Genomic DNA, 23,364 nt, shown 5'->3' with positions numbered 1-23,364 from the left:
AATCAGAACAAGGGCCTTCAGAGCCCTAAGCAAGTACAGTTTACTTAATTCCTGCCTAATAAGGATTGCAAGACTATATCTTACATCAATTGAATGCAAATCAAACACTTTAATTAAGCTAAATTCTCACTAGATTGGAGGGATACATCTCCCACGAATTTTTAGTTAACAGCTAAATACGCTAGTCAACTGGCTTCAATCTACTTCTCCCGCCGTGAGAAAAAAAAAAGGCCCGGAGAAGCCCTGGCAGGGTTGAAGCTGCTTCTTTGAATTTGCAATTCAAAATGATCAGTTCACCACGGGACATGGCAAAAAGAGGACTTAACCTCTGTCGTTAGATCTACAGTCTAATTCCTACTCGGCCATTTTACCTATGTTCATAAACCGCTGATTATTCTCAACCAACCACAAAGATATTGGTACTTTATACTTACTCTTTGGTGCTTGAGCCAGAATAGTAGGCACTGGCCTAAGCTTATTAATTCATACTGAACTAGGTCAGCCCGGAACTCTGCTCGGAGACGACCAAATTTACAACGTAGTAGTAACAGCTCACGCATTTGTAATAAGTTTCTTCATAGTCATACCCATTATGATTGGTGGATTTGGAAATTGGCTAGTGCCCCTAATAATTGGAACACCCGATATAGCTTTTCCCCATATAAATAATACGAGTTTCTGACTACTCCCTCCTTCTTTCTTATTGCTACTGGCATTATCAATAGTTGAAGCCAGTGTGGGTACAGGTTGAACTGTATACCCATCCTTAGCCAGAAACTTAGCACATGCAGGAGCTTCAGTTGACCTTACTATTTTTCCCCTATACTTTGCTGGTGTATCCTCAATTCTCAGATCTATCAATTTTATCACCACTATCATCAATATAAAACTGCCCGCTATAACCCAGTATCAAACACCATTATTCGTATGATCAGTACTAATCACAGCAGTATTGCTTCTATTCTCCTTACCTGTACTAGCAGCTGGAATCACTATATTGCTAACTGATCGAAACCTGAACACAACCTTTTTCAACCCTGCGGGAGGAGGAGACGAATCTTATATCAACACCTATTTTGATTCTTTGGACACTCTGAAGTATATATTTTAATCCTGCCTGGATTTGGGATGATTTCACACATTGTAACCTATTACTCGGGAAGAAAAGAACCTTTCGGATACATGGGTGTAGTCTGAGCTATAAAATCAATTGGATTCTTAGGGTTCATTGTATGAGCCTACCACATAGTCTCAGTGGGTATAGACGTTGACACACGAGCATATTTTACATCAGCCACTATAATTATCACCATTCCCACAAGGGTGAAAGTGTTTAGCTGACTGGCAACACTCCATGGATATAATATTAAGTGGTCCCCGGCCATGATGTGAGCCCTGGGTTTCGTTTTCCATTTCACAGTCAGCAGACTAACAGGCATTGTCCTAGCTAATTGATCATTAGACATTGTCCTTCATGTTATCTACTATGTAGTCGCACACTTTCCTTATGTGCTCTCAGTGGGAGCTGTTTTCGCTGTCATAGGAGGATTTGTGCACTGATTTCCACTATTCTCAGGATATACACTCAACATGAACAAAAGTTCACTTTGTAATCATATTTGTGGGTGTCAACATAACTTTCTTCCCATAACATTTTTTAGGCCTATCTGGTACGCCTCGACAATACTCCGACTACCCAGATGCCTATACAACATGAAATACTATCTCATCAATAGGCTCATTGATCTCATTAACAGCAGTCATCCTGATAATTTTCATTATCTGAGAAGCATTCGCATCCAAACGAGAAGTACTAACAGTAGAACTCACTACTACAAATTTAGAGTGACTAAATGGATGTCCTCCACCATATAATACATTTGAAGAGCCAACCTACTTCAATCTAAAGTAGTCAGGAAAGGAAGGAGTCGAACCCTCTTTTATCAGTTTCAAGCCAACACCATAACCGCTGTGTCTTTCTCCATGAACGAGATATTAGTAAAATTTTATGTAACTTTGTCAAAGTTAAGTCACAGGTGGAAATCTTGCATATCTCTATGGCATATCCCTTTCAACTAGGTTTTCAAGGTGCAACATCACCCATCATGGAAGAGCTACTACACTTTCATGACCACACACTAATAATTGTCTTCTTAATTAGCTCCCTGGTTCTTTATATTATTTCACTAATACTAACAACTAAGCTAGCACATACTAGCACGATAGATGCACAGGAAGTAGAAACTATCTGGATTATTTTACTGGCCATTATCTTGATCTTAATTGCCCTACCATCATTTTGAATCCTTTACATAATAGATGAAATTAATAATCTGTCTCTTACTGTAAAAACTATAGGTCACCAATGATACTGAAGCTATAAATATACTGACTACAAAGACCTAAATTTTGACTCCTATATAATCCCAACATCAGACCTAAAACCAGGGGAACTACGACTGCTAGAAGTAGATAACCGAGTAGTATTGCCCATAGAAATAACAATCCGAATACTAATCTCCTCCGAAGACGTATTACACTCATGAGCCGTACCTTCCTTGGGCCTAAAAACAGATGCAATCCCAGGACGCCTAAATCAAACAACCCTAATATCAACACAATGGGGCTTTTATTACAGACAGTGTTCAGAGATTTGTGGATCAAACCACAGCTTCATGCCAATTGTCCTTGAGTTAGTGCCTCTAAAATACTTTGAAAAATGATCGCATCTATGTTATATTCTCATTAAGAGGCTAGATTAGCGTTAACCTTTTAAGTTAAAGACCAAGAGCTAAGATTCTCCTTAATGGTATGCCATAATGAGATATATCAACATGATTTATTACCATTTCATCTATATTTCTAACACTATTTATTATATTTCAACTAAAAGTCTCAAAGCATATCTACTACCCCAACCCAGAGTCAACACTCACTAAAGTGCAAAAACAACCTACCCCTTGAGAAACAGAATGAACAAAAATTTGTTTGCCCCTTTCATAACCCTGATAGTAATGGGCCTCCCCATAGTCATTTTAATTATTATGTTCCCAGGTATTTTATTTCCAACATCAAAACGACTAGTTAACAATCGCATAATTTCCCTTCAACAATGACTAATCCAACTTACATCAAAAAAAATAATAAGCATCCATAATCATAAAGGACAGACTTGATCACTAATACTAATGTCACTCATTCTATTTATTGGGTCAACCAACCTTCTTGGACTACTGACCCACTCATTTACACCCACCATGCTGCTCTCAGTGAATGTGGGAATAGGCATTCATTCCCCTATGAGCCGGTACCGTGGTTATAGGTTTCCGCAACAAAACAAAAGCATCGTTAGCTCACTTCCTACCACAAGGCACACCCGCCCCTCTCATCCCCATGCTAGTAATTATCGAAACTATCAGCCTGTTTATCCAACCGGTAGCACTAGCTGTGCGATTAACGGCCATTATTACAGCAGGTCAAATATTAATACATCTAATTGGAGAAGCAACCTTAGTGCTAATAAGCATCAGCACATTCACAGCTCTCATTACATTCATTATTCTCACCCTACTCACTATCCTCGAATTCGCCGTTGCTATGTATTTACCCTCTTAGTAAGCTTATATCTTCATGACAACACATAATGACCCATCAGATCCATGTGTACCACATAGTAAATCCTAGTCCTTGACCCCTTACAGGAGCCCTTTCAGCCCTTCTCATAACGTCAGGCCTAATCATATGATTCCACTTCAACTCAATAATTCTACTAATACTAGGCCTACTAACTAACACTCTAACAATACATCAGTGATGATGAGATGTTATTCGAGAAAGCACTTTTCCAAGACCACCACACACCAACTGTCCAAAAGGGACTTCGATATGGAATAATCTTATTTATTGTCTCAGAAGTCCTTTTTTTACCAGCTTCTTTGAGCCTTCTATCACTCAAGCCTCGCCCCTACCCCTGAGTTAGGCGGGTGCTGGCCACCAACAGGCATTTGCCCTCTAAACCCCTTAGAGGTACCACTCCTCAACACTTCCATGCTATTGGCCTCTGGCGTGTCTATTACTTGGGCCCACCATAGCCTTATGGAAGGAAATCGTAAGCATATTCTTCAAGCCCTCTTTATTACAATTACTCTTGGTATCTATTTTACACTCCTACAAGCCTCAGAGTATTACAAAGCCCCATTTACGACCTCAGATGGGGTCTACAGGTCAACTTTCTTCATAGCCACAGGATTCCACGGTCTGCATGTAATCATTGGATCTACCTTCCTTATTGTTTGTTTCCTGTGCCAATTAAAATTTCACTTCACGTCCAACCATCACTTCAGCTTTGAAGCCACTGCTTGATACTGACATTTTGTAGATGTTGTATGACTATTCCTTTTCGTATCTATCTATTGATGAGGCTCATAATTCTTTTAGTATTAATTAGTGCAACTGACTTCCAATCAGTTAGTTTTGGTACACCCTGAAAAAGAATAATAAACTTAATACTGACCCTATTAACAAATACAACACTAGCCTCATTACTCATACTCATCGCCTTCTGACTCCCTCAACTAAACACGCAGAAAAAACAAGCCCTTACGAATGCGGACTTGACCCTATAGGATCCGCCTGCCTACGTTTTTCCATAAAATTTTTCCTAGTAGCGATCACATTCCTCCTTTTTGACCTAGAAATTGCTCTCCTACTGCCCCTCCCTTGAGCAACCCAAACAAACAACCTAAAAACAGTACTCACCATGGCTTTACTTTTAATTATTGGCAATTAGCCTGGCCTGCAAGTGAACTCAAAAGGGACTGGAGTGGGCTGAATATGGTATTTAGTTTAAAACAAAACAAGTGGTTTTGACTCATTAGATTATGATTAGACCCATAATTACCAAGTGTCTTTAGTACATATAAATATTATTATAGTGTTTACTATATGCCTCATAGGATTACTAATATATTAGTCTCACCTAATATCCTCACTGCTATGTCTAGAAGGCATAATATTATCACTATTCATCCTGGCGACCCTAGCAATCCTAAATTCACACTTTAGCCAGCATAATACCAGTCATCTTGCTGGTGTTCACAGCCTGCGAAGCAGCACTCGGGTTAGCCTTGCTAGTAGTAGTATCAAATACCTATGGCACTGATTATGTACAAAACCTCAACCTCCTCCAATGCTGAAATTTATTATTCCTACAGTCATACTAATACCCCTAATTTGATTATCAAAAAGCAACATCATCTGAATTAACTCCACAACCCGTAGCCTACTAATTAGTTTCACAAGCCCACTTCTTTTTTTAAAACTTTATTTATTTATTTATTTATTTATTTATGGCTGTGTTGGGTCTTCGTTGCTGCGCGTGGGCTTTCTCTAGTTGTGGCGAGCAGGGGCTACTCTTTGTTGTGGTGCACGGGCTTCTCATTGTGGTGGCTTCTCTTGTTGCAGAGCATGGGCTATAGGCGCATGGGCTTCAGTACTTGTGGCACATGGGTTCCAGTAGTTGTGGCTCACAGGCTCTAGAGCGCAGGCTCAGTAGTTGTGGTGCACGGGCTTAGTTGCTCTGTGGCATGTGGGATCTTCCCGGACCAGGGCTCGAACCTGTGTCCCCTGCATTGGCAGGCAGATTTTCAACCGGTGGGCCACCTGGGAAGCCCAAGCCTACTTCTTCTTAACCAATTCAGTGACAGTAGCTTTAACTTCTCGTTAGTATTCTTCTCTGACTCCCTATCCGCACCATTACTGGTCCTAACAATATGGCTCCTTCCCGTAATACTAATAGCCAGTCAATCTCACCTACTCAAAGAACCACTAATCCGAAAAAAATTATACTTGACAATACTAATCATATTACAAACATTTTTAATCATAACATTTACCACCCCAGAACTAATGCTATTTTACATTATATTTGAAGCTACACTAGTTCCTACCCTTATTATCATCGCCTGCTGAGGTAACCAAACAGAACGCCTTACTGCAGGACTTTTTTATTCTACACACTAGTTGGATCACTCCCACTGCTAGTGGCATTAGTATACATACAAAACACCACGGGCTCTCTGAATTTCCTCGTATTTCAATACTGAGCCTTACCACTATGCAACTCTGATCCAACGTCTTTATATGACTGACCTGCATGATAACCTTTGTAGTAAAAATACTCCTCTATGGCCTCCACATTTGATTACCCAAAGCACATGTAGAAGCTCCCATCGCAGGCTCTATAGTCCTTGCAGCCACATTACTAAAATTCGGGGGCTACGGCATATCACGAATCACATCAATACTGAACCCCCCTTTGAGAAGATAAACAAAATTGATAAACCATTAGCCAGACTCATCAAGAAAAAAAGGGAGAAGACTCAAATCAGTAGAATTAGAAAGGTAAAAGTAACAACTGACATTGCAGAAATACAAAGGATCATGAGAGATTACTACAAGCACCTATATGTCAATGAAATGGACAACCTGGAAGAAATGGACAAATTCTTAGAAAAGCACAACCTTCTGAGACTGAACCAGGAAGAAAAAAATATACACAGACCAATCAGAAGCACTGAAATTGAGACTGTGATTAAAATCTTCCAACAAACAAAAGCCCAGGACCAGATGGCTTCACAGGCGAATTCTATCAAACATTTAGAGAAGAGCTAACACCATCCTTCTCAAACTCTTCCAAAATATAGCAGAGGGAGGAACACTCCCAAACTCATTCTACGAGACTACCATCACCCTGATACCAAAACCAGACAAAGATACTACAAAAACAGAAAATTACAGGCCAATATCACTGATGAATATAGATGCAAAAATCCTCAACAAAATACTAGCAAACAGAATCCAACAGCACATTAAAAGGATCATACGCCATGATCGAGTGGGGTTTATCCCAGGAATGCAAGGATTCTTCAGTATACGCACACACTGAAGGATAAAAACCATATCATCTCAATAGATGCAGAAAAAGCTTTTGACAAAATTCAACATGCATTTATGATAAAAACCCTCCAGAAAGTAGGCATAGGGGGAACTTACCTCAACATAATAAAGGCCATATATGACAGACCCACAGCCAACATTGTTCTCAATGGTGAAAAACTGAAACCATTTCCACTAAGATCAGGAAAAAGACAAGGTTGCCCACTCCCACCACTATTATTCAACATAGTTTTGGAAGTATTAGCCACAGCAATCAGAGAAAAAAAAGAAAGAAAAGGAATCCAAATTGGAAAAGAAGAAGTAAAGCTGTAACTGTTTGCAGATGACATGATACTATACATAGAGAATCCTAAAGATGCTACCAGAAAACTACTAGAGCTAATCAATGAATCCGGTAAAGTATCAGGATACAAAATTAATGCACAGAAATCTCTTACATTCCTATACACTAATGATGAAAAATCTGAAAGTGAAATTAAGAAAGCACTTCCATTTACCATTGCAACAAAAAGAATAAAATACCTAGGAATAAACCTACTTAAAGAGACGAAAGACCTGTATGCAGAAAACTATAAGACACTGATGAAAGAAATTAAAGATGATACAAACAGATGGAGAGATATACCATGTTCTTGGATTGGAAGAATCAACATTGTGAAAATGACTCTACTACCCAAAGCAATCTACAGATTCAGTGCAATCCCTATCAAACTACCAATGGGATTTTTCACAGAACTAGAACAAAAAATTTCATAATTTGTATGGAAACACAAAAGACCCTGAATAGCCAAAACAATCTTGAGAAAGAAAAACAGAGCTGGAGTAATCAGACTCCCTGACTTCAGACTATACTACAAAGCTACAGTAATCAAGACAGTATGGTACTGGCAGAAAAACAAATATAGATCAGTGGAACAGGATAGAAAGCCCAGAGATAAACCCATGCATATATGGTCACCTTATTTTTGATAAAGGAGACAAGAATATACAATGGAGAAAAGACAGCCTCTTCAATAAGTGGTGCTGGGAAAACTGGACTGCTACATGTAAAAGAATGAAATTAGAACACTCCCTAACACCATACACAAAAATAAACTCAAAATGGATTAAAGACCTAAATGTAAGGCCAGACACTATCAAACTCTTAGAGGAAAACATAGGCAAAACACTCTATGACATAAGTCACAGCAAGATCGTTTTTGACCCACCTCCTAGAGAAATGGAAATAAAAACAAAAATAAACAAATGGGACCTAATGAAATTTCAAAGCTTTTGCACAGCAAAGGAAACCATAAACAAGACGAAAAGACAACCCTCAGAATGGGAGAAAATATTTGCAAATGAAGCAACTGACAAAGGATTAATCTCCAGAATTTTCCAGCAGCTCATGCAGCTGAATATCAAAAAAACAAACAACTCAATCCAAAAATGGGCAGAAGACCTAAGTAGACATTTCTCCAAAGAAGATATACAGATTGCCAACAAACACATAAAAGGATGCTCTACATCACTAATCATTAGAGAAATGCAAATCAAACTACAATGAGGTATCACCTCACACCAGTCAGAATGGCCATCATCAAAAAATCTACAAACAATAAATGCTGGAGAGGGTGTGGAAAAAAGGGAACCTTCTTGCGCTGTTGGTGGGAATGTAAATTGATACAGCCACTATGGAGAAGAGTATAGAGGTTCCTTAAAAAACTGAAAATAGAACTACCATATGACCCAGCAATTCCATTACTGGGCATATGCCCTGAGAAAACCATAATTCAAAAAGAGTCATGTACCATAATGTTCATTGCAGCTCTGTTTACAATAGCCAGGACATGGAAGCAACCTAAGTGTCCACTGACAGATGAATGGATAAAGAAGATGTGGCACATATATACAATGGAATATTACTCAGCCATAAAAAGAAACGTAATTGAATTATTTGTAATGAGGTGGATGGACCTAGAGTCTCTCATACAGAGTGAAGAAAGGCAGAAAGAGAAAAACAAATACCGTATGCTAACACGTATATATGGAATCTTAAAAAAAATAAAAAAGGTTATGAAGAACCTAGGGGCAGGACAGGAATAAAGGCACAGACGTAGAGAATGGACTTGAGGACACAGAGAGGGGGAAGGGTAAGCTGGGACGAAGTGAGACAGTGGCATGGACTTATATATACTACCAAACGTAAAATAGATAGCTAGTGGGAAGCAACCGCATAGCACAGGGAGATCAGCTCAGTGCTTTGTGACCACCTAGAGGGGTGGGATAGAGAGGGTGGGAGGAAGACACAAGAGGGAGGAGGTATGGGGATATATGTATAGCTGATTCACTTTGTTATAAAGCAGAAACTAACACACCATTGTAAAGCAATTATACTGCAATAAAGATGTTAAAAAAAATGTGAGGGAAAGTTAGTGTTTGACCACCACTTATACTAGTTTTAAATTTAAAAAATCGTATAGTATTCTTGAATTTAGCTTTCTTTCACTTTATCACTTTCTAACTTGTTTGATATTCACTTACTCATAATTTAATTTAGCCTCTTTAAATCCTTGGGAGTTTTGGGGGGCTTACTTACATTAATAATAAAATGAATGTAAATATAACTTTTTCCCCTAAACTGTTGAAACCAATTTCATTTGAGAACTGTAAGATAAGACATAGCTTAGATGAAACATTTGGTTACTCTTTTTTCTGATGTGTATAAAGTTAAATTTTATTGGTGGGGAATGATTAAATGATTAAAATTTGTAAAAAAAATTTCTAATGATAGTTGATCCCTAACTCTGACCTCCTTTGGCAGTTAATAGTCATTTTGATTCCATTTGCATTTAAAGAACTTAGTATTGGGTTGGTTAAAAACCTGAACGAACTTTTTGGCCAACCCTATATTTTACTCATAGGTATAATACATATATATATATACACACACACACACACACACACACACACACACACACTATATATATATATATATACTAAAGGTTAAATAGCTAAAAATGTGTGCCTAGGTAGTTTTTATAGTTTAAATCAGGTATACCCAATCTTGATAGAGGATAAGTAACATATTCGGGCAAATGGATATAGATGGCAGTTATGGTGCTGTATCTAAAGGAGCTTCAGTCTGGGGATAGAAGAAGTACCTGAGATACCTCTCTGGCAGGGTTCCTCTTGGCTAGGATGGTCTCGTACATGATCAGAGGCCACAGTGGAGAGGAGATTCTTAGGAGAATACACAGGGTATGAAATGCATGACAGCCAGATTTTTTTCAATTGATAGGAAATATGAGAACATTTGGGATTGACACTCCCTAGTCATCTTCTTTTTATGATTTGGCTTGGGGAATTCCCCTCCAAGTTCTACTTGTTCTTGAAGAAAAGTGATAAAGTGCTGTGATCTCAGTGTATTTTTGAGGTCTCATGAAATTCAGGCAACTAATGTTTGGATTAATATCACTAGGGAAATTTTTTTAACCCAAATCCACACTGTACATGAAAAGGACCATAACTTCCATCATCGCATCCAACACAGGAGTGTTAGAAATGTGGCCTCTGCACTGCCCATCCCTCTGTGCCATGGAAACATTACTAAATGGTCACGGGCTCCTCCCACCCCATAGCTGCCCTCAGAACTCTTCTGAAAGTGGCATCCTAGACAGCCACTACTGTTCGACTAGAATCTGCACAGGAGGGGAAACCTCTTTGCTATACAAGCTTTGAGTGTTGCTAAATTACATGAAACAAAGATAGTATTTGAGTTTTGTTGAAAAAAATTATGCTGAAACTGAAGTAATTATTTTTCAGTAGAAAATACTTGATATTTAATGATGTTTATTCTATGAGATGATATAAAGTTTAGTTAATTAAGGTTGCTAAATAGAAAAAAATAACCTAATAATTAACAGAATGTATTACTAGGACTTTCATTTCAGAACAAGCTCAGTTATATTTGATTACTCTAGTGCCATGGAATAGGTTGGGAGGGTTTGGTGGTGGAGGAGGGGCAGAAATCAGGGGTGTTAGCTCTGTAAGGCAGTCAGCTGGCTTCGTCGGATGAGCAAGCAGAATCAGAAGGGAGGCAGGGGCTGCACATAAGGGCCAGCAAGTGGTCTCTGCTGGGGATATTAGGTCCAAGGGCTAGGTAGTCCCTAGGAAGGCAACTGGCAATAATAAGCCAAGCCACGGCTTGCTTCCCTTTTTTTTTTTTGAGATAAAGGATTTAGTTACAGGATCTAGGATGCAAAGTACTGTCTGAGTCTCAGAGTTAAAGCAGAAGCCCCCACATTTCAGAATTGGGTTAAACTTGAGGTTTATGGCAAAGGTGACTTGACGCTGAAGGTTCTAGAGCCTGGCTTGGGGCAGAGTCTGCCAATGGGGTCAGATGATCTCAAGGAAGGAGAGTCAAATTCTGGGGAGAACCTGTCACATAGACATGTTGTCCATGAGTGAAGAGATGAATGAATGCTTCGTCCATAAGTGGTACTCAGATGAAAGGTTATGTTCCTCACCAGGGTCAGGATCAAAATCAGTTATCTGAAGGGAATTCCCTGGCGGTCCAGTGGTTAGGACTCCTCGCTCTCACTGCCTAGGGCCCGGGTTCAATCCCTGGTCCGGGAACTAAGATCCCACAAGCCATACAGCGTGGCCAGGAAAAAAAAAAAAATCAGTCATCTGTAAGAGCAATGCTGATTATACAAGGAAACATATAATGGCTTTAAGTTCTATACTTCCTTAAAATGGTAAGATTATGCTCCAAATCCTACAAAATGTGATCAAGTGTATTGTTCACACTGATTATTCAGGGGTTTCCTTTGTCTTATTAAAGGGACTTATAAAGCTCACATAAACACATTATATTTTTTTTCTCTGCCCACATTTATTAGTTGTGAGCAGGGGATGAGTAAACCAAAGTGATACTTAGCAAATTTAACAAAAAATTATTTATTTATTTGGCTGCGCCAGGTCTTAGTTGCAGTATGTGTGATCTAGTTCCCTGACCAGGGATCAAACCCAGGCCCCCTGCATTGGGAGCATGGAGTCTTAACTGCTGGACCACCAGGGAAGTCCTGGTACTTAGCAAAATTTGTTGTTAGTATTCTTTATTTTATTTTATTTATTTTTTAACATATTTATTAGAGTATAATTGCTTTACAATGGTGTGTCAGTTTCTGCTTTATAACAAAGTGAATCAGTTATACATATACATATGTCCCCATATCTCCTCCCTCTTGCGTCTCCCTCCCTCCCACCCTCCCTATCCCACCCCTCTAGGTGGTTACAAAGTGCGGAGCTGATCTCCCTGTGCTATGTGGCTGCTTCCCACTAGCTATCTATTTTATGTTTGGTAGTGTATATATGTCCATGCCACTCTCTCACTTATTCTTGAACTTTGCCCCCTAGTGCCAACCCGTGCTTCACTTCTGGGCACTCGTTGCTTCGTAGTCTCTCCCTTACTGGGCTGGGTGACTGGTCCCAGTTCTTTGACCTTCCCTGAGTCATTTTATTCTTCAGAGCTTGAGCTTCCCCAGCTGTAAAAATGAAGGTTTTACAGCAGTGCTTCTCAGGTCTGGGCTTCACACCAGCAGGTAGAATATGTTTGATCCATATAAAGCAAGTGTGGATTAATTTGAAGTATTAATATTTCATTAACAATAATTTATTTTCTTAGAATTTAAAAGAGCATTGTGGGGGTGGTTTGAATGACATGGATATCTAGAAATGTCTAGGAAATTTTGGATGGATGCCTTTTGTCTTTAATATGTTTCTGGCAGAGGTGTTCAGAATAGTTCCATTGATCATAGCATTTCCTTTAAGATTGGGGCCTTGTGAAAATAATTGTCAGTCCATCTGAATGAAGCTTTCAACCAGAGTTATTCAGGGTAGGGAGATGAAAAATTATAATAACCGGAATCATTCTTAGTACTGTCAGTTTTGGAAGGAGAACTTGAGAGGTAAGATAAGACTCTCTGCCTGTGCACAGGCAGTGGACGATGAGCACTACATGCCCTGGACGGGACAGGGAGGAGAGAAGATGGTGAGGGGAGGACAGAGGAGAGTGGGGTGAGGGCCGTGAGCCCCATGTCTTCTCCTGTGGCTGACGCAGCACGTACAGGTGCAGGGGACTCAAGGTGGACAGACGGCATGGCGGGCTTCCTCCTTACAGGCCAGGGCATGGGTGTGGGTCTGTCAATTATACCTCCATATCTGAGGGGTCAAGCGGTCTGTGGACCACAGCTTTTTGGGTTTGGGAGAGGAAAGTCTTTTTGACTTATTTTCTCCCTGGAGAGAATGCTTCAAAGACTTAAGTGGTAATAGAGCTAATGTTTTATCAAGTACTTATCGTGTGACAGGTGACAGGCTAAGCAGTTTACTTTGATTATTACTTTTGCTCCTCACAACAACCCTGTGATAGGTACTGTTATTAACCTCCACCTTACAAATGGGATGTGAAGTGTAGAGGCCTTAAGTACAGCCAACAGCCCACCTGGGATTCAAACCCCCAAAGTCTGGCCCGGAGTCCTTGCTCTTAACCACTGTGCTCTGTTGTCCTGTGCCCTGTGGGTCATTCTCTATGGGATTAGCCAGTATACAGGGTGGCCTGAAGGTCATGTTTGGGATGGTGAGAGGGCGTCATATTGCTTTGACTTTTTAATGGTCTGTATATTTGTTTTCTGTAACAAATCACCAATAATTTTGTGGCTTAAAACAATACAAAATTATTATCCTACAGTTTTGTCAGTCAGAAGTCTGAAAATGGGTCCTATGGGCTAAAATTGAGCTGTTGGCAGGGCTGTATTCCTTCAGGAGTCTCCAGGGGAAAATCTGTTCCTTGCCTTTTCCAGCCTCTAGAGAGGCTTTCCACATTCCTTGGCTTTGTGTCCCCCTTCCTGCAATCATGTCACTCCAGCCTCTGCTTCCATCACCACTGCTCCTTCTCTGGATCTCTTGTAAGGCCCCTTGTGATCGCATTGGTCCCACCTGGATAATCCAGGGTACTCTTCCCCACCTCAAGACCCCTAACCACAGCTGCAAATCACTTTGCCGTTAAAGTAATGTATTCACAGAGTCTGAGGATGAGGATGTGGACATCTTTGGGGGCGGGGGTGTCATTATTTGGCTTATGTAGTCTCTTTATGGGTTGATGATAGATATGGCCATTCCAGACTTTCTTATTTCACTTTTGAGTAATAACTGATGAAACCCCCCTTCCCACTACCCTGGCCTGAGCCTCTGCTGATGTTGTCCCCCCCCGCCCCCCGCCGCCCCCACCCAGATACCATCACATGAGGAGAGGAGAGTGTGTGTGTTAGGAAGCTCTGGAGAGAGGTGTAGAGTAAAAGGTAGTGGCTTTTAAAGATCTTAGTGAGCAGGTATAAAAATGAGCTGAATTTTACAACAATCCATCATATGACTTAGCTACTTTTTGTATTTCAAAGTCTATACCTCTTTTACATGGTTGTAATCCGGTAAACATAAAAATTTATATTCAGTTTCTCTATAGAACATTTTATCACAAGAGTTTTGAAGAATACTAAGATCTTTCTGTTAATTCATGCTGCCGGTTTTACTTAGGACTTTATTTTCATGTGTCCACATCACCCTTCTTTCCACAGGGTTGTGATGATAAGCCCACCAGTTGCTGAGCCCCTACTGTAGGCATTATGCAGAGCGCTTCAAAACATTTTTTATTTCATTTAATTTTCGTATTGGCCTCATGAGGTTGGAATTATCCCACTTTTTTTGTAGATGAGAAAGCTTAAAACTCTGGGAAGTATCTTATTTTAAAGTCGCATCACACAATTATTAAGTAATGGAAGGACGATTTGAACCTAGGCCTGTCAAAATCTAAAGGCTTTTTCTTGATACTTATTGTACCAGATGGCCTTACCAAGGCAACCAAGAGAAAGCTTACTTAGATACTCAACTGCTTCAACATCAGCAGTTGTGAAGAAATATATTAGCACAGGGACATTATGGTGGTGGAAGGTTAAATTTTATTTCATTCTTACTGACAGCCAGGACAAGAAGAGAAACTTAATGAAACTCTTTAGCTGGTCAGAGAGTATACTAGTTTTCTCCCATTTCTACATTCTAAGTTCCTGTTAATCTTTGAGCATTTATGTAACTAGTGAATTTGTTTGACATAGAGGATAATGATTTTATAATTTAACAGTCAAAATAAAAGTATCCTCTATGTAGCTGTTTCTTGTGTCAAATGTATAGCTTTTTTTTCCTCATTAAAAATGTAACTTGGAAAAAATGATTTTATGGGGGAGCTGGGTATAAGCTGATTACAGAGTTTCCCTGTCCTTACTTTTGATACAGAAACAGCAAACTAGGGACTTCCCTGGCGGTCCAGTGGTTAAGGCTCTGTGCTCCCAGTGTAGGGAGCATGGTTCGATCCCTGGTCGGGAAACTAATATCCCACATGCTGCATGGCGCGGCCTAAAAACAAACAAACAAACAAACCCCCCCCCCCCCCCCAGCAAACTAAAGTATATGCTGATCATGGATTCTAAGCCCTCAGTGGCCATGGTGTTTCAGAAATCCAGGCTTGGTTAGGCTGCAGGAATTATTTTATTGCTAAATTTTAGCCTGTTAACTGTTCAAAACTATTCTCTTTTTTTTTCTAGTATTAATATAAAAACTGTCCAAAAAGCCTACTACTTCTCTCTTATAAAATATTTGAGTTCTTAAACTAGTGCTGTTGTTGATCAGTTTTGATCAAGTCGTTGAGAATACTTTCCTTGGAAAAATGGAGCATGGTCAGGGCATCCTTCTTTCCTTCTTCCCCTACTCCACCCGTGATTAGCCCATCAGCAGGTTCTGTGCGTTCTGCTCCTGATTCATACCTTGCATCCGCTGCTTTTCTTCCTGGATGCTGCCACCACCAGGCTGGCAGCCCCGTTGCTCCCCAAGACAGTGACAGTGGCCTCCTCACTGACCGCAGGCTTTCACTTGGGTCCTCTCTGCTGCTTTCTTCATATGGCATGACTGACCTGGAAACCTATCTCGCACCAGCTCACGCTCTTTCTAGCATCTTCCATGAGCTTCCCATTGTACTTCACCTCAGATTGAAACTCCCTGTACTGTCTTTCAAGGCCCATGTGATCTGCCCCCGCCTGTCCTTGCAGAAGCTTCCAGGGCCCTCCCACAGCTGCTACCTCGTTCCAGACAGAGCAGCGGCTTCCCCAACCCTGCAGTGAGTTGCTACCCCACTTCAAGATCTCTATTTAAATGTCATCTTCTCAAGGAGTCTTTCCTGCTGTTTTCTTTCTCTCCCTTTTCTGTCCTTAATGGCATTGATAACCAGTTGTAATTATTTTATTTGATTGCCTTCTTTGGTCTCTGTTCACTAACATGTAAGCCCTATGGGGCAAGCACCATGCCTGACTTGTTTGCTGCTTTATCATCAGTGTTACCAGTAGTATTTAGTAGGAATTCAGTAAATATTTATTGAAGGAACAAGGGGGATAGGAGTGAGCTGGCGAGAAGGCGGGTGTACCTATTGATACTGCTTTGCTTCACCATGAAAAAGAACAGATAGACCTAGACACTGCCCAGAGTTTGGTCACAGAGGAAAAAAATTGTAGAGTAATTCTCAGAGCCATTTATTCATCCTAAAAGTTACCGGGATTCTGTGTCTTTTTGGCAGGCATAGTTTGCCTTTTGTGTATTCAGCTAATTTGAATCATATTGATAATGTGACTGTGTGATAATTCAGCCATATGCTGAGGTTTCTACCCCGAAGACTGGAGTACTACCTTAATTTAAAACTGTTATTCACCTCTGTGAACATCTGTGAATTTTTTTGAAACTGTGCCTTAATTTCCACGAGATAGTTGTGTGGTTCATCAGAATTTGTGATTCCATTGAGGTGAGGCCGTTTCAGAAAGTGCTGTGTGAACAGCAGGACTCTGAGTGGCCTACTGGGTGGGATGTGTTCCCTCTGGTACCTTATTGAGCAGGCCTGCTGAGTGGGATTATCTGATTATCAATATTTGAGATTTAAAATGTCTGCTAAAGATGACAGTGTTTCTTAGGTGATGAGTTCTCTATGACAGACATTTCATACTAGGACTAGTGTGGTTTTTTAAAGCCATTCTATGTTAATTTATAGGAAGACATTAGTTTTTCTGTTTACTGGGACATGAGGGAACTTGTCTAGTAAATCTTAAGAGCATCCAATATTTCAGAATTAGTTAAAAAGAAGGGTCTAAACCCCAGCCTTGATTCTTGCAGCATTGTTAAAATGCTCTTTCCTTTTGAGAAATACTGAACTGAATTTTTGGCTTGCTATGCAAATCATCCCTCTTCCTAGTGTGTAAGTACTTTGATAATGTTAAAATATTTTGAAACTTAATGTTTAAGTACTATTTCAGATATTTGATTTTATTTTGTATCATCACATAGTTAATCTAGCCTTCTAATTAAATTTAACCTAATAAAAATTAATAGAATCAATAAATCAGTAAAGTTGTTACTTTAATTGAAAGAACTAATTTACTGCATTTAATAATCTCAAACCTTGCTTAGGCCTACCATCAGCTTAGGTTACTGGGATTGTTGAAAGTGAAGTCATGGGCTGTTGAAAGTGAAGTCATAAGATTGTAGGTTTTAGAGAGATTCCTTAGGTCTGGTTCTGTTACCAGAGGTGGCCAGCCTTTGAAGAAAGGCTCAAAGGTGTCACATGAAAATCCTAGGTGCTGTACTGGAAGTTTCCAACTGTTAAATCGGGGGTGCCTTTCCCCAGAAACAATGTCAACAGTGGTAGGTAGCTGGGATGCTGGGCCCTGCAAGTGGGAATGGAGGAGCAGGGTAACAAAAGCACACTGATACTTTTGCGGGGGTCGGAGCCTTGGAGGCTTCACTTCGCTCTGTCATTTTGTGCATGTTTGGCTCCTCAGCCTCAGATTACCCATTTATGGATGAGTGGATTGGGAAAGATCATTTCCAGGATTCCTTGAAGCTCTGCTGTCATGTAATTGGGATTTTCTGATTCCTGGGTCAGAGTCTGAGCAGGGATTTGGATGGCAGAGTAGTGCAGGTGGTCAGGCACTTCATACTTAACCACCTTTTCTTATTTATTTATTTATTTAATTTATTTTTGGCTGCGTTGGGTCTTTGCTGCTGCACACAGGCTTTCAATAGTTGGGTTGAGCGGGGGCTACTCTTCGTTGCGGTGCGCGGGTTCTCATTGTGGTGGCTTCTCTTGTTGCGGAGCATAGGCTCTAGGCACGCAGGCTTCAGTATTTGTGGCTCGCGGGCTTAGTTGCTCCCCGGCATGTGGGATCTTCCCAGACCAGGGTTCGAACCTGTGTCCCCTGCATTGGCAGGCTGATTCTTAACTACTACACCACCAGGGAAGTCCCTAACCACCTTTTCATATTTGTGTGACTTACCAGTTCAGATTGAATAACGGAAAGCAGTGTGTGTTCTCACAAAAATTTTGGTACTCTTACAGGAAAGCATTTTCAGTTTTATAGTAGAGGTCACTGAAAAAATCTTACAGGACTTTGTACCTCTGTCATTCTTTGAGCACTTCATTACTTTCTAGTGCAAAGTAATGAAGCTTATCTAATAATTTACCTGTCCCAGCCCTGATTTCTGCCAATTTCCCAGAGTCCTGGTTCCTTTGAGTGGGAATGGGCTAGGAATGCTCTTGCAAACTGGGGTGCTCTTGCTTCTCCCTCTTTTGGAGGGCAGAGCTAGGAAATAGATGGTTTTCTGAAGTTGTATAATACCTCTTGGTCCAGTTCGCCACTGCAGGGCTCTTCTCTGCTTCCCACGTGTTAGGTGTATATTCTTTTCCCTCTGTTGCTGATTCCCAACAATATCACTGTATTTACTAGTTTGCTCAGTGATACAGTACATACAAAATAGTTTCAGAATTTTTCACCAACGCTATTACCAACAACAAACCTACTACATAAAATTGTTTTTCTTTGTAATTCTCTTTACCCTGAGAATGTATCATATCGAAGATGTGTATCCATGTACCCTCAAAGAGGTTACTCTCTGTTATGACTTGTCTTAATACTGTATTTCTCCCTCCCTCTTCCTCCTTTACAGAGTAGACACTCAGTAAATATTTGCTGAGAGGTATTCTGTGCCCTTCTGTGAGCTATTCCTGTCCACAGTACTTTCCTATGTTAAATTAATTACCATTTCTATAGGAGTGAAGTATAATTAATCTACCAAAAGCACTAATGTTCTGAGCAGTCATATATAAATAAATAAAAGATAATATATAACATGAAAAATGTAACTATAATATATAATTTTATATAACACTAAATATATAACAGTTATATATTTATCAAACTCTAGTATATACACACATATATTAAACCCATTTTATCTGTGTCTTCATATAATTTAAAATTATTTATTGCTTATATATCATTTTTAATTCACAGAACCCAAGGTTCCTTATTTTCTGGTCTCAATTTCAGCCAGTATTTCACATTAGTATCATTAGGTCAACAGAAATGTGGGTTTCAACTTTATTTTTCATCTTAAGAGTTAGGAGGCATATAAAAACATTATTTATGTTTTTTTTTGGTGGTATCATCATAGACTCTAAGGTATATAAATTCTCATTAATCATTAAAAAAAATGGAGCAACCCATTAGTTGTTGGGGAGAAGGAGTTAGCTAGGAGGAAAGATAGTTTTGGTTGGAGGGAAAGAGGTAGAGATAAATATGTATTTGAACTTAGGACAATGAAATTTAAGAAATGTAGACTGGAGAAATTATGTATTCTTTTTGTTAAAGCTACTTAATAAGTGATTCTCCTTTAAAAATAGCAGTCTTGGGCTTCCCTGGTGGCGCAGTGGTTGAGAGTCTGCCTGCTGATGCAGGGGACACGGGTTCGTGCCCTGGTCCCGGAAGATCCCACATGCCGTGGAGCGGCTGGGCCCGTGAACCATGGCCGCTGAGCCTGCCCATCCAGAGCCTGTGCTCTGCAGCGGGAGAGGCCACAACAGTGAGAGGCCCGCGTACAGGGGAAAAAAATAAATAAATAAAATAAAAATAGCAGTCTTTTTATTTTGAAAGTATGTTTTAATCACCCGAATTGACAGAAATATGTAACTGTACATGTTCTTTGGTATTATGTCTCAGTGATGACGAGAAAGTGTTAACGTTGGTGCAGCCAAATATTGTTCAGTCTGGTTATTCTATAGATGATCCTCTACTGGAAGAATTACTAAATTAATTATATGGTTGTGTCTATTCATGTATTAAAGAAAAATAACCATCGTATATTAAATAGGAGTTTGAAACATTTCTGCGTTAATTGAAACAATCAGTGTAACTTTAAACTGGAAATATATTTAGGGAAGAGCCCAAGAGTCTTTTAAAGATTTTTTTAAGGTATTTAAAAGTATTTTAAATGGTACTTTTTAAAGGCCTTTAAAGTATTTTAAGTTATTTTAAAAAGAAAGCAAGAAAATATATTTTTATTTTACTTTCATTAATTTATATATGTATTAAATATGTGTGTATGCTTTATATCTTATTACAGTTAAGCATGTTCTTCCCATCTTTTTCTTTTATTATTCTTTTATGGGTATTTTTAAACTTAAATCCTTAAGCAGGACCTTCCAGAAATTTGGTCATTCTAACACCTTTATTTTGTATAAATTTTCATAGATATAATGAAGCCATAGTCAGAATAGCTCAGATATTTTTTGTCAATGATAAAAAAACCAAAATCCTCTGAAAGTAACTTTTTGTATTTTCATTACAGGTAAATTGGAATATTCACATTGTACAGAAACAGAGGTAAGAGAAATCCTCAAATATTTCTCAGTAATGCAGCTTTGAAGTTCTATTTAGACTAACTTGAGTTCTGAAATATCTCACTATGGGTTTTTGGTTTTCTGATGAGGATGTACTGAGAGAAAGTATATATCTTTTATATTTAGGAAGAGTAAAATGTGAAGAAAAATCAGTTATCTCGTCCATAGTTTTAAAATGTCAAGGTGTGTTATAAAGATCAGCTTAGTCATAGTTTAAAAAATTTCCTATGTTGTTGTTTATGAAATGGAGTTAACTAAGATTCAGAGCCCTTAATAAGAAGTAGTTTACATTCAATTTTTAAAGAATCCAATGTAGTGTGTCATAATAAATCTTTTAAATGTGTTGGACTCCTATGGAGTTGCCTGGGAGTAGGAAAAAATAGGGACTTGGAAAGTGTTTCAGCAAGATTGTTGATGAATTAAATGATTTGTCATTTGTATAAGGTTTATTATTTTCTAATAATTTAAATAATTTAAAATTCTGATTGTGAAATTTAATGCGACTCCATGTGTCCCTTGCAGAAATTTCAGTGGTGACACTGAAATATGAGGGCAGCATTGATGGATTATGTATGTGTGGTGGTCTTTTCTGGAGCTGTTGCGTCATACTTAATTAGGAGTCTTAGGTCTTTTGTTAATGGCAATGCCTAATTAAGGATTTAAGAAGTTATTTTTCTAATTTTATAATACATTTACATGTTGATGTAGGTTTTATTAAATTTTAATTGTTATTTTAAGTAAGATGTAAGATTCCTAAGGGATTATATTATATAATAAAGAAGCAAAAATAATTTATTCTTTTTTGCATTCAGAAGTTATTCAACGCATTTTATGTTTTCTGTTCAACTTGAGAAGTAGAAGTAATTTCTTCCAAATTAGCTGTAAAAATGATCAAGAACTTAATATTTTTATATTGTGACAGTTTTTGATGTATTGTTCAATATGATATAAAGGATTGGGATTTGATTTGAGTCCAAAAATACAAGTTCTGTCTGTGGTTTCTGGTGTGCATCTTTCTAGCTATGTAATTTTGAGCAAGTAGTTTTTTGTCTCAGAACTTTGGCTTTCTTACTTATAAAATGTTAAAGATAATCTCTGTTAATCTCATGGGTTGTAAAATTTTAAAGTGATTATATAGGTGAAAAAGTTTTATAAACTCTAAAGACACTATTATCTACATCAGAATGATACAAATATAATCAGCATTCATCTGCATTTAGGTAATGAAATGTAAGGATTTTACATACAAGACATAGTCGTAAATCTCATTATTCTTACTATGTTTTGTTGCCATAAAATCAACATGGTTTTAACATTTTGTTTAGCACTTGCTTTGTATAGGAATGTCACTTCATGTTATCTCCTCTTTGATCCATAACTTGGATCACCAAAAGAATTGGAATCTAAACAGAACTCTCAGATTTTTTTTTTTTTTTGGTCTGTTTGGAGAGGGAAAATCATGAGAAAATAAAAAGTTCAGTGTGGGGCTTCCCTGGTGGCACAGTCGTTGAGAGTCCGCCTGCCGATGCAGGGGACAAGGGTTTGTGCTCCGGTCCAAGAAGATCCCACATGCCGCGGAGCGGCTAGGCCCGTGAGCCATGGCTGCTGAGCCTGCGCGTCCGGAGCTCCGCAATGGGAGAGGCCACAACAGTGAGAGGCCCGTGTACCGCAAAAAAAAAAAAAAAAAATGTTCAGTGTAATATTCAGTTTACAGAATGGGTTCAGGGTATTTTTTAGAGTAACAGTGGTCATTACCTCTGGGGAAGAGATTGGGATTGTGGATGGTGGTTTATCTATATTGCTTGGATTTGTTTTGAAATGAGAATGTCACTGTATATTACTTTGATAATTAAAATAATAAAAAGTAGGGGCAGTAGAGGGAGTGGGAAATTTTTCAAGAAGTTTGACTCCAGAGAAGGAGGAGATAGTTTAAGTAGGAAGTTTTGTTTTGTTTTGTTTTTTAGCTTGGGTAAGACCATACATTTGATGCTGGTAGTGGTAGAAAGGGGGCAGAGACAGAGAGAGAGGGGGATTTTGCAAAAATGTAAAACAATACCACCCCTTTCACTATTTTTTTTTTGAGTTTCTATAAAAATGTTACACATATTAACATATTTAATATTATTTTAAACAATTTTAATTTGAATGATTCAATCAAAATTTCTCAGTTTTATACAAATAGAACTACCATACGACCCAGCAATCCCACTACTGGGCATATACCCTGAGAAAACCATAATTCAAAAAGAGTCATGTGCCAAAATGTTCGCTGCAGCTCTATTTACAATAGCCAGGAGATGGAAGCAACCTAAGTGTCCATCATCGGATGAATGGATAAAGAAGATGCGGCACATATATACAATGGGATATTACTCAGCCATAAAAAGAAACAAAATTGAGTTATTTGTAGTGAGATGGATGGACCTAGAGTGTCATACAGAATGAAGTAAGTCAGAAAGAGAAAAACAAATACCGTATGCTAACACATATATATGGAATCTAAGGAAAAAAAAAAAGGTCATGAAGAACCTAGCGGTAAGACGGGAATAAAGACACAGACCTACTAGAGAATGGACTTGAAGATATGGGGAGGGGGAAGGGTA

General features: G+C 38.8%; 1 protein-coding gene across 6 annotated transcripts in view; it reads left to right on the top strand.

The window, feature by feature from the left end:
* Positions 1-23,364, top strand: part of SPIRE1 (spire type actin nucleation factor 1) — a 207,012-nt gene that overhangs the window by 22,731 nt on the left and 160,917 nt on the right. For all 6 annotated transcript variants that reach the window (XM_030836536.2, XM_060311222.1, XM_060311224.1 and 3 more), the window contains exon 2: positions 20,710-20,744. In XM_030836536.2, the coding sequence (XP_030692396.1) occupies positions 20,710-20,744 (35 nt within the window). The remainder of the gene's footprint in view (positions 1-20,709; positions 20,745-23,364) is intronic.

This window comes from Globicephala melas, chromosome 13 (genome assembly GCF_963455315.2).
Source record: "Globicephala melas chromosome 13, mGloMel1.2, whole genome shotgun sequence".
Lineage (NCBI taxonomy): Eukaryota > Metazoa > Chordata > Mammalia > Artiodactyla > Delphinidae > Globicephala > Globicephala melas.
Note: the sequence above shows the minus strand (reverse complement) of the source record. Positions and strands in the feature narration are given on the sequence as shown.